The 15,974-nt window shown below is 36.8% G+C and overlaps 1 protein-coding gene across 1 annotated transcript in view; it reads right to left on the reverse strand.

Moving 5' to 3' along the window:
* Window positions 1-15,974, reverse strand: part of LOC107571245 (short transient receptor potential channel 3-like) — a 56,701-nt gene that overhangs the window by 20,869 nt on the left and 19,858 nt on the right. The window contains exon 7 of the mRNA XM_016257562.1: window positions 2,059-2,198. Coding sequence (XP_016113048.1) covers window positions 2,059-2,198 — 140 coding nt within the window. The remainder of the gene's footprint in view (window positions 1-2,058; window positions 2,199-15,974) is intronic.

A 15,974-nucleotide genomic window follows, 5' to 3' on the forward strand; every position in this document is an offset into this window, starting at 1 on the left:
ATCGACGCAGAATGTACTGTGCACATAAAATAATGGCGCCCCCCCCATAGTCCAAAAACCATGTCGGTTTTTTTAAATAACATACATCTTTCATGGGGTTTCTACTATATATTTAAATAAGGGACATAATTTACGTTATATTAAGCTATACATGTCTTAATACCCGGGGATCCCTTTAAGTCCTTCGTTCATCTTCGGAACACAAATTAAGATATTTTTGATGAAATGTGAAAGCTCTCAGACCCTGCATAGACAGCAACACAACTGTAACGTTCCCAGGTCCAGAAACGTAGCAAGGACATCTGTAAAACAGTCCATGTGACATCAGTTTTGCGAAGCTACGAGAATACTTTTTGAGTGCAAAGAAAACAAAAATAACAATTTATTCAACTATTCTTCTCCCCCGAGTTACGTCTTCCGCCATTTTGGAGATTACCAAAGAACGTAATCGACGTAATCAGCGTTGTTTACGTTCGGGGGAGAAAGCGCGGGCATGAACGTAATCTGCGTAATCAGTGTTGTTTATGCTTGGGGGAAAGCGTGCGTATGCATTGTGATACTCTCTAAAATGGCGGAAGATGTAACTCGGGGAGAAGAATTGTAAATTAAATTATATTATTTTTCGGGGGAGAAAGCGCGGGCATGAACGTAATCTGCGTAATCAGTGTTGTTTATGCTTGGGGGAAAGCGTGCGTATGCATTGTGATACTCTCTAAAATGGTGGAAGATGTAACTCGGGGAGAAGAATTGTAAATTAAATTATATTATTTTAGTTTTCTTTGCGCTTTTCTTTTCTTTTATTATTTTACCGATGTCCTTGCTACGTTTCTGGACCTGGGAACATTACAGTTGCATTGCTGGTCAGAGAGCTCTCACATTTCATCAAAAACATCTTAATTTGTGTTCCAAAGATGAACGGAGGTCTTACGGGTTTGGAACGACATGAGGGTGAGTAATTAATGACAGAATTTTCATTTTGGGTGAACTATCCCTTTAAAGTTTTAGTCAATTTGTTGTGCGCTTTCGTCATTTTTAGTAGTTTTTTGTTTTATATACTGCATGTCTCTATAATTTTTATTCATTCTTATTTAAGTTTTATTTAGTGCATCAAGTTAAACTAAATTAATATGAAAATGTTTCCTTGGCAACTATAGCTGAAATAATTTTTTTATTTTGTATTTTATTTCTGTGAACATTTATTTTATTTCAGTTTACATTAATGTTTTTAATTGTTTTGTGAAAAATTAACTGGACAGGAGATGAGAAAAATAAAGAGAGACTATTGTAGCAGCATTCAAAAGTAGCTGTGTATTAGGGTTTTCAAAATGACTGAAAAACTAAATTCGAATTTAAAAGGCATAATTTCAGTTAGGGGGAAAAAGATTTTGGCTTCTCTCCTAAAGCCACAAGAGGGCGCATCGAGCAAAATATTATGCACGTTTCTTCAAAGCGTAATAAAATAACACGACTATCTTTGCATAATGTTTAAAATAATGTTTATAAAACATATATAAATAATAAAGTTGCTTAAACAATTAACGTTTTTGCATTCGAATGTGGATTTTTTTTTTAATTCGATGAATATTCGAAATTCAAATTTTTTTTGACAGCCCTACTGTGTATTCTGACACAATAAGACTTTTTGTAATTTATACATTGCAGATGTGTCACCTTACTGCCAGGGTTATTATAGTTAACTAAAACTAAAACCAAGGAACTATTTATTTTTTTCATTTAGTTTAACCTGATGTATTAAAATAACTATTTAAAAAAAAATTATTTCAAGTAGCATTTTATGTTTACCATTTTATTTGATATTTTATGTTTTTATTTATAATTTTAGTTTTAGTTAACAATAATAACCATCATAGCAACAAAAGGGACTTCACAAAGTTGACATGATCTGCAGAGAAAATACTAATACTAAATAGATAAATAAATACTAAATAGACTATACTAATAAATAACAAGTGTTTCTAAAATGGTACTGCAGGACCCAGGCATGTTTTTGACAGCTTTTTAATGTGTCTTACTTTACTGCATGGGGCAAACCAATACCCCACAGCTAGCAGAGGGAGTCCCAGTGCCACCACCAAAACCACCAGACATTTCACTGCAATGGTTTGCTCCTGAAGACCAGACAGATTCTCATACCAGATCGTCAACAACTGCTGCTGACAGTTCGGATGAGCCACAAACTGCAGAAACAGAGACAGATTCATGATATAACTGTAGGCATTTGGTAGCACCTTACTTGAAGCCTTTATGTATATTGCATATTCATTTATAACGTACATGGTAAAGCATTATATATTTTCATGTATAATTATAACTAAAGCTAAAATGCATTTTAATATTTGTAGATTCCTTGTTACATCGGAAATTGGTTGTTTGTGTTTTAAAGCATTATACTTTCTAAAGGTGTAGCAATTAATGGATACATATTATAATGTACTGTGTATCTGTGTTTACAATAACTCATGAGCTCATACTATGCATTGTAAGGTGCATTACAGGGCCTAAGTAATACATTAAAAAATATATATATATGAAATTTATAATTCATTATGTATAAAGGCTTGAAATAAAGTTTTACTGTATTCATAATAATTCTATTCAGCAAGGCCCCATTAATTTGATCAAGTGTCAGTAAATGCATAATGACAAATATACAGTAATGCTACAAAAAAATATCCATTTTAAATAAATGCTTTTCTTATGAATTTTCTATTCATAAAAGTATCCTGAAAACATAAAATAGTTTCCACAAAACACAACTGTTTTCAACATTGATAATCATAAAAAATTAGCAGCAAATCAGCATATCAGAATGAAATCTGTAGGATCATGTGACACTGAAGCCTGGAGTAATGATGCAAAAAATTCAGCTTTGCATCACAGAAATAAATTACATTTGAACATATATTCAAATGGAAATTGTTATTTTGAATTGTAAAAATTTTGATTAAATAAATGCAGCCTTGGTGAACGTAAGGGTTTTTCCCCTCTACACTCGCAGAAAAAAAAGGTACAAAAGTTGTCACTGTGGCAGTACTTTTTCAAAAGTAGGTACTAATATGTACCTATAAGGTACCAAAATGGACTCTATAAGTACAAATGTGTACCTTTTTGATTTGATGCAAACTAGTTAAAAATCGCTGTTTAACACTACAAATAATGTCTGGTATGACCATAAACACTGCAATATAGCTTTGCTTAAAGATATAACTTTGCGTGCGAGGATGGCATCTTGCAAAGTTTGCTCAAGACGTCTCCATAGCAACAAACCACGGAGACATCCCAGCGCACACGTAACTCATCTGTGCTGAATGGTGCAGAAATTAGTTCTGCTCATTATTATGTTATGTGGAATCACTGACCAATGAACTGGACAGGAAAGATAACAAAGAGAGGCAGTGAAAGCAGTTCTGCTGTCCAGTCCTGCTCTTAAACATTCAGCAGATCCTTCACCATAGATGACCATTCAAAAGTAGCTGTGCATTCGGCCAAATAATAAAAAAGAAATGCATATAACTTCAAATCAAATGGTGTCAAATGGTCTTAGATTTAGCTTACTATAATAACCCTGTTAATGTAAGAAGATTAACTATATCTAAGACCATTTGAGAACGTTTGAAATTATATGCATTTTTAAGAAAACATTTTTCATTTTAATCACTGTCCTACTAAACACTTTAGTTGTTTTTTTGCAATAATAATAATAATAATAAACATATTATTTTATTTCAACTAGCTAACTGTCAAGTACGGAAGTTCTAAGCGGCCATGCATCAGGTTTGCTGACATGGAAATATCTTTGAAGAGAGAATGTGTGGTTGAAGGCAGTAAAATGGCGCAGTTTTTTTTTTCATTTTTCATTTTTACCTGTAAGAGTGTTAATGAGACGTTTTGCTACCAAAGTTCACAAAAACCCTCTCCATTCCACACCGGTGTCAGAGAATCCGACACGTGTTTTGTGGGCCACGTACACACACACACACACACACACCCAAAGTTCACGAAAACCCTCTCCTTTCAGTGCCAGTGTCAGAGAATCCAACACGTTTTTTGTGGGCCACGTACACACAGATGCCACCTCCCGCGTGCCTGCCGTTCTCTATTAAGGTAGTAGGTTAATTAATTTGAGTCCTGAGAGAATAACAGGTGTTAATTTCACGCCTGTCCTATAAACCCCTTCCTGCCATAAATTACGAGGCTCAGAATAAATGACTTGAAAATACATCCACATAATTATATGAAAGAATGTGAACTCAGGACGAGAGAACAGCTATGAATAACAGACCACAATTAGATTACTGAGAAAAGAGAATTAAATATCTTAGAACAGGGACATCCAATTTTAGTGCTTTTTGTTTTATTTAACCCATATTTAATATACTATATTCATGTATTATCTGCACACTTACAAAACTGTAACACTACAATGTACATATAATATTCACATACAATTGCATATAATATTCAAATATATTAGATGAATACAGATCATATAGAAAGTTCATTATTAATATATTTAACATCATTATATATAATATATGAACATATTTAAAATATTATATTTACATTAAAATAATATTGAAAATATTACATCATATTTGAATATAGATAAACTGTGTGTAATATAATAAAAATAATGTGTGTATGTCTGCATTAGTATATATTATATTTGAATTACATGTAATGTTCTACCATAAAAAATAAAATATTAAAATGTTATTATATTATACTTTAAAAAATAATACATATACATCATATATTAAAATATTATGTTTACTATTATATATGTTAAACTATTCATATATAACTATAATAGATGAATATAGATCATATAAAAAGTTTAATATTAATACATTAAATGTTATATATAATATCTGACCATATTTAAAATATTTTATTTACATTATCAAATATTATTATAGAGATATTATAATACATAGATACTGTATGCAATATAATTAAAATATAAATAATAAATGTATATACATATATGCATTATTATATAAAATATTACATATAATATAGATATATTAGATGATATTATATGTAATGTTCTACCATTATAATATATATATATATATATATATATATATATATATATATATATGAATGAAGAGTTCAGATGCAAAAGCCTCTAAGTGTCATCTGAAAATGTCTTCTAAAATTTGCATTTTTATCAGGCTCCTATGTTTAGGTTCAGTAATTTTACTTTAATGGCAATGTATAGGTCCTTTTCTATGCCATTAAAGTGAAATAACTGAACATAAATATAGGAGCCAGGTCCTTTTCTATGCAATTAAAGTGAAATAACTGAACATAAATATAGGAGCCTGATAAAAATGCTCACGAAAATTCGAAAATTTCAGATGGCATTTAGAGGCTTTTGCATCTATATATATATATGAAAACACATCAATACACATTATATATTAAAATATTATATAGAATATTATTTATGTTAATAAAAGTATATATTAATTTAATAATAATATATAAAATATTCTAATATAATATGACTGCATCTTTTATATTATAATATATTATCAGAATGTTATATTAGGATATAAATAAGTTGAAGAATCCATAAACATGTCAGCTTATAAATTAACAATGCAATAATTTGTTCTAGCAGGTATATTATGGCTCATCCAAACAGACAGCATCGCACTAAATGCTGGCACTCTAAATAGTTTAAATCCCCGGAGAAGCATCACAGACATTATTGTAATCCACTAAACTGTGCCTGCCATCCCAACGATCATCATGAGCGCAGGATCTGCGGCCCGTGCCTGTCATTAGCAAAGAGCTGCCCTAGAGCCACAGCGAGCACCATCTGATCCTCTGCGAGCGGCCGGCAGGGACAAACCGGCTCATTACAACACAACTATCAGCGTCAAACACATCTCTGTCACTCTCCTTCAGAGACAGCTGCTGCTCGCTAAAGTCTGAACGTCTGAGTTTGGACTCCCTCTGCCCTGCCACAGCTACCACAACACATTCAAGAAGATTTATGAAAGCAAGAAGGAATAATAAATCTAATAGGTGAATGGATATTAAACCTAGAGCAGAGCTTAAAGGAGGGATGACTCATAACTAGACCGCAACAATCCAAAACAAGTAACCATACTCCATGAATCAAATATAAAATCTAAATATTTAATATTTGTAAATAGTATTATAAAAATAAATAAATTAGACACTTTTAATTAACAGCTACCTTGCAACCAAACATGACACCGCAACAACCACCCAAACGACCCTAATAACCAACCAAAACACCCTAGCAACCATGTTTAAACTTACAAATATTATTAAATATAATATTCAAATACAGATTTATTAGATGTAATATTCAAACATTATGTAAAAGATAAACAATTAAAATGAATAAATAATAGTGTTTTTAATATTTATTTTTATTAAAATAAAAATATAAAATATTTCTAATGAAATAATACATTTTAATTAATATATCTGTAAAAATATAGTTTCTGAAAATTTTGCCCTTATTTTCAGGCCTTGTTTGTTGAACAAATCTTGAGCTGAATTGAGCAGAATAATGAAACTACTGTCTTCTGCTTTATAGTTGAAGCAATGGTCAAGCAACCACTAATCACTAAAACAACTCAAATAAAATACATGCAATCTATATTAAAGGTAATATTCAAACATTACCTAAATAATAATTTATAATAAATAAGTACTGACATTTTTAAACATTTTATCAGCCCAGCTGGTATAACTGCTGCTGCTGTTTCCTGAATAATGTCACAGCAAGGTCATGTAGCATAGTTTTGATTTTGGTAGATGGTCTGAGATTATTCACTGTCTCCTGGTGTGCGTGAGATCCATTGGTTTTGTCGAGAGCAGCCGTTGGGGCTTGGTGTTTCTGCTGATAAGTAAATGGTGCTTGGAGGGAATCCAAATGGCAGTGAAAGACCCTTGAAAAGGTTCTCGAGGTGTTGTCTTGTCATCTCAGGTTATACTCACACAAAAATGGCACCTTCCTCAACAACCTGGCGATGCTCCAATCTGATCAGGGTGCACAGGTTTATATCTGTCTGCTGGTAACGCCAACTAACTCACAACACAATCATGACTCATTGCACCAGAGAGGCCCATTACGTCCTTGAGGAACAGCTTCTGTACAAAAGTACATCACTTTTGTCTAGTACATCACTTCATTTCTGTCCTTATCTAGACAGAAATCTATTTTTCCGCTGCACAATCTCAGAAACCAACTACTGTCTAAGATTATTCATGCGCATTTATTTTTTTTGAGAATGTCTTCAAAAATGTTTCTAAAAAAACTCTTAAAACTACATTCCGTGACACAAAAACTGTATTATTTATAAAATTATAGTGGATTTTGGCGTCCAGCATGACACTCGTTGTGAGAAATACCACAAGCACAATGATACAAATGCTGAAACGATTGGAGTTCTTTTATCACTAGAATATCGCACTATTAGCAGCCAATCAGATTCGAGGAGTAGAAAGAACTGTTGTGTGTGTGTGTGTGTATATATATATATATATATATATATATATATATATCGTCTCGGTTACGTACGTAACCCTCGTTCCCTGATGGAGGGAATGGAGACGTTATGTCGTGACTCAACATTAGGGGATTCACTTGGGAGCCCCAATCATCTCTAACTTTAAGAGAAAACGCCAATGAAATTTGGCTAGTGGACTTTTCATACCTGAGCCACTCCCCATGCATACGGGTATAAATAGGCAACAGGTGCATCCACTCTTCAGGTTTTACACTGAGGAGCCGAGAACTTGTCCCTGGCCACCAGCGATGGTTCGAGGTTGTGGCATGGGGACATAACGTCTCCGTTCCCTCCATCAGGGAACGAGGGTTATGTACGTACCCAAGACGTTCCCTATCTGACGGTCACTACGAGTTATGTCGTGACTCGACATTAGGGGTCCATGGAAAGTGCCACAACCTGAACCCCGTCACAACCTTATGGCATCGCAAATGTTGACAAGCAGCCGCGTATCAGACAAATGCCACGCATAGGTCGTAACCTTCCCAGCGCCACAGCGCAAATTAGCTGCCCTTGGTACCCGCAGGGACCAGAGGGGAGTATAACGCTGCTGGTGATAGCCAAGCCGCTGTTCCTTTCACCACAGAAATTTCTTAACAGAAGGGATTTCGACCTTCAGTGAAAGATTTTCTTGAAGTCTTTCCTATTTGTTGTTACAGCTCGGCAGTAACAGTGGGGAAGCGAGCCTTCCAGAGAAGGGCGCTACAGAGGCCACATCCTACCCGCAGGGAGGTATCATGTGGAGACACTGATATAGACTGACCCAGGCCTAGGGCAGTACTACATATGGAATGGGTCTCTGAGGCAGGTCCTACCTGAGAGTAGGGATGGAACGACTGCCACCAGAGACTGACAGAATGATCTGTCAAAGGGAAGACACAGGCTCACGAGAAGGGAACTTTAACGTGGAAGAATACACATATGGGATTGCATGCAGGGAATCAAGTCATATGGACACCTAGCCCAGTACAGGGGCTGACCGGAGATCCGGGAAAGCTAACACCAATACTGGGCCTGGTGTCAGACTGCTCAGCCCAGTCTGACTGCCGGGGGTGCAGGAGGATACTCGACCAGGGTTCGCTGTCCGGGGAACTTACTGGAGGAGGAAAAAGGTGCTCGCAGGAGGGCACCAGGAGTGGCCTAGAAGAATTTAACCTTCTGGCACCCCTCAGGAACCTGACATTGAGATCGTGCTTTCCCAGAGACCGGTCGTCCACTGCATTGTGATGTGGACTTACATTTTCAAGGTGGAGGGTGACAGCCTACGCTCCAACCTTTCTTGCAGGAAAGAAAACACTACTCCAATCGTGCATCTTCGGGGGTCTTCTCGGCGAGAAGAACACTAGTTTGCGAACAGACTCCACTTCAGTGCATAGGCTTGTAGGGTATCAGACTGAATCAGACAATTTAAGATTTGATAAAGAACAGTTGAAACATGAGGAGCCGAATTCCACAGAGGCCCAAAACACAGGATGTTCGTAAATCAGATCCTGGCGCCACAAGCCTGAACCAACTAGCAGCTTTGAGTAGCTCACAGCATTTAAACAAAATAACACTTATTGACAATTCCAAGGATATTGTCAATTTTGGGGGCAAGTAATTAAGATTAATGGTCAAAAGAGATGCCAGGCGTAACCATCGTCTCGTCAAACTTTACTTCTATTTCTTTACTTTAGTTTATTTTATTTTCCGTTGAGAGTTTCGTGTTTCGAGTTAAGTTTTGCCTAACGCCGCATCTCCGAGTCCAACCTCGAGTGCCGTCTAAAACTTTAACCAGACCACAGCTCCGCGTCGTCAGCCAACGCCCAAACACTGGCTTCCCAAGACTGAACTGCCAGCCAATCAGCGACCACGGGAAACCCCCTGTTCTGCAAGGACCACAACAAAGGGAACCCCCGTACTGGCAATGCAACGCAAGTACCTCCAGATTCTAGCTGAATAAAAATGTAATAAAAATTTTAACCTCATTGAGGAACTCAATGCGAGGGTTAATTAAATGATTGATGGTTGTTCAGATCTATGCAATTGCACATATTGCTGTAAACTTGGGATTTCACATGTCCATTCTCTTAAACTCATTCTCTTTCCTCACTTTCTCTCTTCCTGCAACTTGTGTGAATGTGTGAATGCGTGTGTTTATGTGTTAGATTAGTTTATATGTCTTAGATTTATCCAATAAAGTCTTATTCATATTGAAAAGAGGAGTATCTTGTGTTTTGTGCTTACAAGTTAATGTCTTAAACTGTCGATCTTGTTACTGTGCTAATTAATAGTGTTTTCACTATATTTTGGATATTAATATCCATTGCAGAATTGATGTTATACGGCTCGTTCAATGAATCGCTGGCCGTCTCAGTGATCAGCCGTAAAACAGTGATTCTGTCCAAATTCCCTTTAAAATCTTAAATGATTCCCTTTGAGCTAAATTGACCGGTTTCCCTTACAGGCTTGTCTAGTCGAGGGAGCTCTTGCCTGAGTGATGGTGTCCACCACTGCTTGTAGCAGACACACTCAACTCCGCCGCATCCCGTCCAGAAGCCACAGGTTCCACAGATCTGGATGCGGGTACCACATGGTGCCAAGCCCCTGAGAAAGGAGGTCCTTCCTCAGAGGGATGTGCCAGGGAGGGGATGTTGCGAGGAGCATGAGTTCCAGAAACCAGGTCCAGGTGGGCCAGTACGGCGCAACCAGCAGGACCTGTTCCTCGTGCTCCCTGACCTTACACAGTGTCTGTGCAAGAAGGCTCACTGGGGGAAACGCTTACTTGCGTGGAGCCCGAGGCCAGCTGTGTGTCAGTGCGTCCGTGCCGACGGGGGCCTCGGTCAGGGAGTAATACAGCTGGAAGTGGGAGGACCCGTGGGAAGCAAACAGGTCTACCTGGGCTTCCCTGAATTGACTCCAGATCAGCCGGATCATCTCGGGATGGAGTCGACATTCTCCAGGGAATGTAAGCTGTCGGGAGAGCGCGTCGGCCACACGATTGAGCTGTGGATGTGGATGGCGCGAAGCGACTTCAGCCGCGTCTTCAGATTTTGCTCTTTTCCCAGTTGACCTGAAGCCCCAACTGGCTGAGGTGCCGGAGCACCAGGTCCCTGTGATCGCACAACTGCTCTCATGACCGGGCCATAATGAGCCAGTCGTCGGGATAGTTGAGGATCCTGATGCCCATTCTCATAACTGGGCAAGGGTGCCCTTCGCAACTTTCATAAAAAGACACGGGGGGACATGGAAAGCCCGAAGGGTAGGACCCTGTACTGTCATGCCCGACCCTCGAACAAACTGTAGGAACGGTCTGTGTCGTGGGAGAATCGAGACATGAAAGTAAGTGGTCTTCAGGTCGGCCGCTGCAAATCAATCCTGGGGTTGGATGCATCTGATAATGCGCTTCTGCGTCAGCATCTTGAACGGGAGCATGTGAAGGGCCCTATTCAAGACTCGCTGATCCAGGATTGGCCGTAGGATTTACCCCGCCTTTCTTGGGTATGATGAAGTAGGGGCTGTAAAACTCCTGCCTCATCTCGGCTAGAGGGACCGGCTCGATTGCATACTTTGCCAGGAGGACAGCAATCTCCTCGCGCAAGACTGGTGCGTCTCGGACTGCCACTTTTGCCATTTCCACTTTGAATGCATCACGTTCATGTTTTACAGCAGAAGCCAACAAGTGCCCTTGTTGTTTATGAACAGAAGCCGATAAGTCAATTTTAATGAATCAGTGCGCTATATTCAGGTCACTTCGAAAAGACAAGCTAGCTGAGAGGAGTTTCGTCAAAGCTGTCAAAAAGTGATAGAGGATGGATAATTTTGATGAACTTGATGAACCTTTGATATCTTCTTGGGTGCATAAAAGGAAAATAAAAGCCAAAACATTTTCAGGGAACCTTGCTAAAGCAGCACGTTACGGTGGTGAGGGAAAAGCGCCCTGTTTTGCGTGTAATCACAACCATACAGTCTATGATCACAACAACAAAAGCTTTACATTGTCAGCTGAGGAGATTACAAAGATTAAACAAGTGTTTTTGTTTAACTCTGAAACGACCTGAAACCAAAAAATGACTTGGAGTTATTTGCTTTTGCTAAAAAACGAATTTTTAATATATATAAAAGCAGTTGCTCAAGGGCACCTCAGTTGTGGCATTGAAGGTGGGAGAGAGCGCTGTACATTCACTCCCCCCACCTATATATATATACTGTATATAAATAAACATATACCTGTATATACGCATACTTTCAATGAACTTTAATTTCGTAAGTTACCTGTATTTGTTTGAGTTTTTATTACTTAATCAAGACAAGTGACAAGTGACGTGACATGTGGCCAAGTATGGTGACCCATACTCAGAATTAGTGCTCTGCATTTACCCATCCAAAGTGCACACACACAGCAGTGAACACACACAAACCGTGAACACACACCCGGAGCAGTGGGCAGCCATTTATGCTGCGGCGCCCGGGGAGCAGTTGCTCAAGGGCACCTCAGTTGTGGCATTGAAGGTGGGAGAGAGCGCTGTACATTCACTCCCCCCACCTACAATTCCTGCCGGTACGAGACTCGAACCCACAACCTTTGGGTTATGAGTCCGACTCTCTAACCATTAGGCCACAACTTCCCTCAACCAAAGACAAAGACAACCCAACTGCAGATTGATTGATATTACTTGGAATTGGAATGCACAATAAAAAAAACATGATTTAGGAAAATAAATACAAATTTGATCTGTTTTAGCAAATCTGAACTCTCTCTCTCTCTCTCTCTCTCTCTCTCTCTATATATATATATATATAGAATGAACCCACAACCTTTGGGTTATGAGTCCGACTCTCTAACCATTAGGCCACAACTTCCCTCAACCAAAGACAAAGACAACCCAACTGCAGATTGATTGATATTACTTGGAATTGGAATGCACAATAAAAAAAACATGATTTAGGAAAATAAATACAAATTTGATCTGTTTTAGCAATCTCTCTCTCTCTCTCTCTCTCTCTCTCTCTCTCTCTCTATATATATATATATACAGTATATAACAAAATCAATATAAAAATAAAATGTTTCAAATGTATTTGAAACAAATAAAATGCATGTTTTCTATTTAGGGTTTTATAAACAAATATAATAAATATCAAATATGTATCTTTTTGTTTCACACTGTTGTTTTTATAACCCAACACGGCAGAAAGAAAAAAAATAAAATGAGAATAAAAAGAGGCAAAATGTGCAAAGTGTAAAATCCTTGTAGTTATTGCAAATAAACACAATCAGGCCCTTATTTAATAACTGCAACAGGCCTACTGCCTACTGCTTTGCTTAAATTCAATTGCAGATTTGCTTGTGTGATTAGTCACCTAATATGTCTGTCATATTAGTGTCTTATTGAATAATCAGCTAGTTTCAAGCCGAATTCACAATATAAAATACTATTTCTGCCATTTATAGATGTGGCAAAAGGGTAATTCCACGAAATTGGTGCCTTTTGCATCCCTAAGAAATAATCAAACATAGATTTAATATAACAACGGATAAATTTGCAATTTAAAAACATAACGATACTACGTATTCTTTCATCAATGTTAAATGGAAAAAAAGTCAATTAAATATTATTTTAAATAATTTAAATAGCATTTATGCTGATAAGGGTAAGGTTTTTGGCCTGTCCTTCACTATGATTTTTCTTTTTCAGCAGGACTTTTAATATGCAATATGAAGGCAAAATTATATAAAAATTGCATTTGCATATTATTTTAAATATAGTCTCATTGTTAAGCAATGTTTTTAGCACGAGTATGCCTTTTTTTCTATAAAAGTTTAACCTTTTATTGGTGTCCCCTGATTTCATGTCAGCCCTATTACACTCATCAAAAAACCCTTGTAAAATAATGTACATTCAAGTGACATCACTTCTATGAGGCTACATGATCTCTCAACCAGGATTTCTACACTTGAAACACAAGCATGTTTCTCTCTCAGTTCTACAATGTTCTATTTTTGATGATTTATGAGATGATGCTTGGCTGAGGAGGGGGTGGCGGGGGGGCATCATGCAGTGTCAATACTGTTACCATTTTTAAAATGTAAATTTAAACAATTATTTATTACATTTAATATAATCAACATCTACAAGTACAACATGTGCTTTTGTGAACTTCAATATTAGCTAGCAAATTTGTTTGAAATTGTCAAACCTTTTACCTTTTACCTTTACCTTTCAGGGTAACAGGTTTTGGGTAAGAGGGATTGCATAGTTTAGGTGTCACCCTATTTTTAAGGTTTGTCTGTATAAAAATCCAAACATTTTTAAAGGTCACCCTGGGTGTAATTTTAAGCTAATGCCTATACCATTCAGTGGCATATGAGTTTGAATTACATTTTAGTTGGTATTGTTACTCTTACTGTTGTTGTTAATGACCAGGATAGGATGATCAGTCTCAATAAAACTCTTTTTTTTTTTCAATAACTCATTGTCAATAATGAATCTTTGTAAATTAAATTACAAACAAGAGCAGCAAGGTGACTGCAGACCTTCACCCCAGTCTTGCAATGTTCAAGAAATTCAGATGCAATGTTTTCAGGTTTAAGATGATCACAGAAAGATCAAGATCTGATCATCTTCCCTACCTAATAATTGAACCAGATCAGTATTCTGTGAGGGGACACAGACAAACAGATAGGAGCATTATCTCATTACAATACTCTTAAAACATTATGTAATGTGCTAATTCAACAATGAACTGACTTAAACTGAAAAATTTACTGTTTACTATTGTCATACAACTATGCTAAGTAAGTGCAAAACAATCTAATGCGCAGCATGCTGAACAATGTCCTGTCATCCCTGTCACTCTGGTCAGTCCTGTGACTATGACGTCAATACTGTTACTGTCATTAATTTAATAAAAATAGTAAAAATAATGATATTTGATACAGCCTTCCAGGTTTTTCCATTGTAACTTTAACTATATTTTATTTTGGACAAAGCACTTTTTTTGACTCTCTTGTAAAAAAATACATGTTTTTCTTAATTGGCATGTGGTCACCCTCCAAAATTAGGATGTTCTTGGTCATCTGAATGGCAAATATAAAAACATTTGACAAAAAATCCAAAATTTGAAACAATCCCAGTGAAAAGAGGAACTAAAATGCTGCTCATATACGTGTATGTGAAAACTGTCACATACTTCTAATTAAACTATAGTAATGCTTGTGTTGGTAACAGGATTGACAAAAATACCAAAACATGAGGTAGAAAAATAGTCATAAAACAATAAATTACATAGCCTGAGATGGCACAATACAATTTCTTGTCATTTTAAGGTGTTTTCATTTCATGCATTTTTAAAAAATGTTGATTTATTTTTTTAATTTTTCCAAGTGGAAAAGGCACAGATTTCGTGGAATGACCGATAAACATTAAGAGTAATGTAGCAGTATATTTGTTTGAATTCAGCATCATTCTTGCGACTCAATACTAATTATGGTCAACATGCAGTCCACTTGAATAGTTAACCACTTGTTTTCTATTCTTCAAAACCTTTGAAGAATGTAATGATTGCAATACACTTGAACCAAACAAATATTTCTTGTTTGAAGTGACAATACAACCAGCCATCGTTGAAAAGTAAACAATAGCCCACTGCATGACTTTTAATCTAACAGGCTCCACTTCTCAGGCATGAAAAAACACACAGCAACTTTCAAATTAATCATCGTAATGTGGACGGTTGACTCTAAACTCATTTCCTAAGGCAACCTAGAGCCTCACACTCCACATCCTCCTGGGAGCATTTAGGGCTCTTGAAATCTCATCTTTAAATTATACTTTATGTCAGGGTGGCTGTGTTAAGGCTGCGCAATGCTGGAGCTGTTAGCCTGATTAACGCTTCATCGGATTGCGTCCTTGACAGTGTGTTTGTGGGTTTGAGAGAAGTGGACGACGTGTGTGTCCGGTGATTAAACAAAACTAAGTCAGCATAGAGGATTATTCACACTTTCACAATAAAATACACGTGATTAATTGCAGCCCTCTTTATCTACTTCTCTCTGCTTTTTGTCATTTTCTAGTTAAAATCCAAGACATCCTTCACCCAAATATCTCAGACAATGTAAATCAAAGCAGCTTTAACAAATGACAATCCTCGTCATTCCTAAATAATGTTTTAGCAGATAGGTTGATTACAAGGTCATTTTATAACTACATATTGAGGTCAACAATCTCCAGCAATGCACACTGTTGTCAGTATGAGAAGTAAGCTGTGTTGTTGAAAGCATGAGATTCTTCAATTTATGCATCATTATATTTGCTTTGAGCGTTTTTCTATGCATCAGTTAACTCTGAACGCACATCCTGTAGCAAAATAAATACACCATTAATTATTCACGCCCATTTCTGTCAGAAATTA

The sequence above is a fragment of the Sinocyclocheilus grahami genome, unplaced genomic scaffold (genome assembly GCF_001515645.1).
Source record: "Sinocyclocheilus grahami isolate Dianchi unplaced genomic scaffold, SAMN03320097.WGS_v1.1 scaffold1570.1, whole genome shotgun sequence".
Classification (NCBI taxonomy): Eukaryota; Metazoa; Chordata; class Actinopteri; order Cypriniformes; family Cyprinidae; genus Sinocyclocheilus; species Sinocyclocheilus grahami.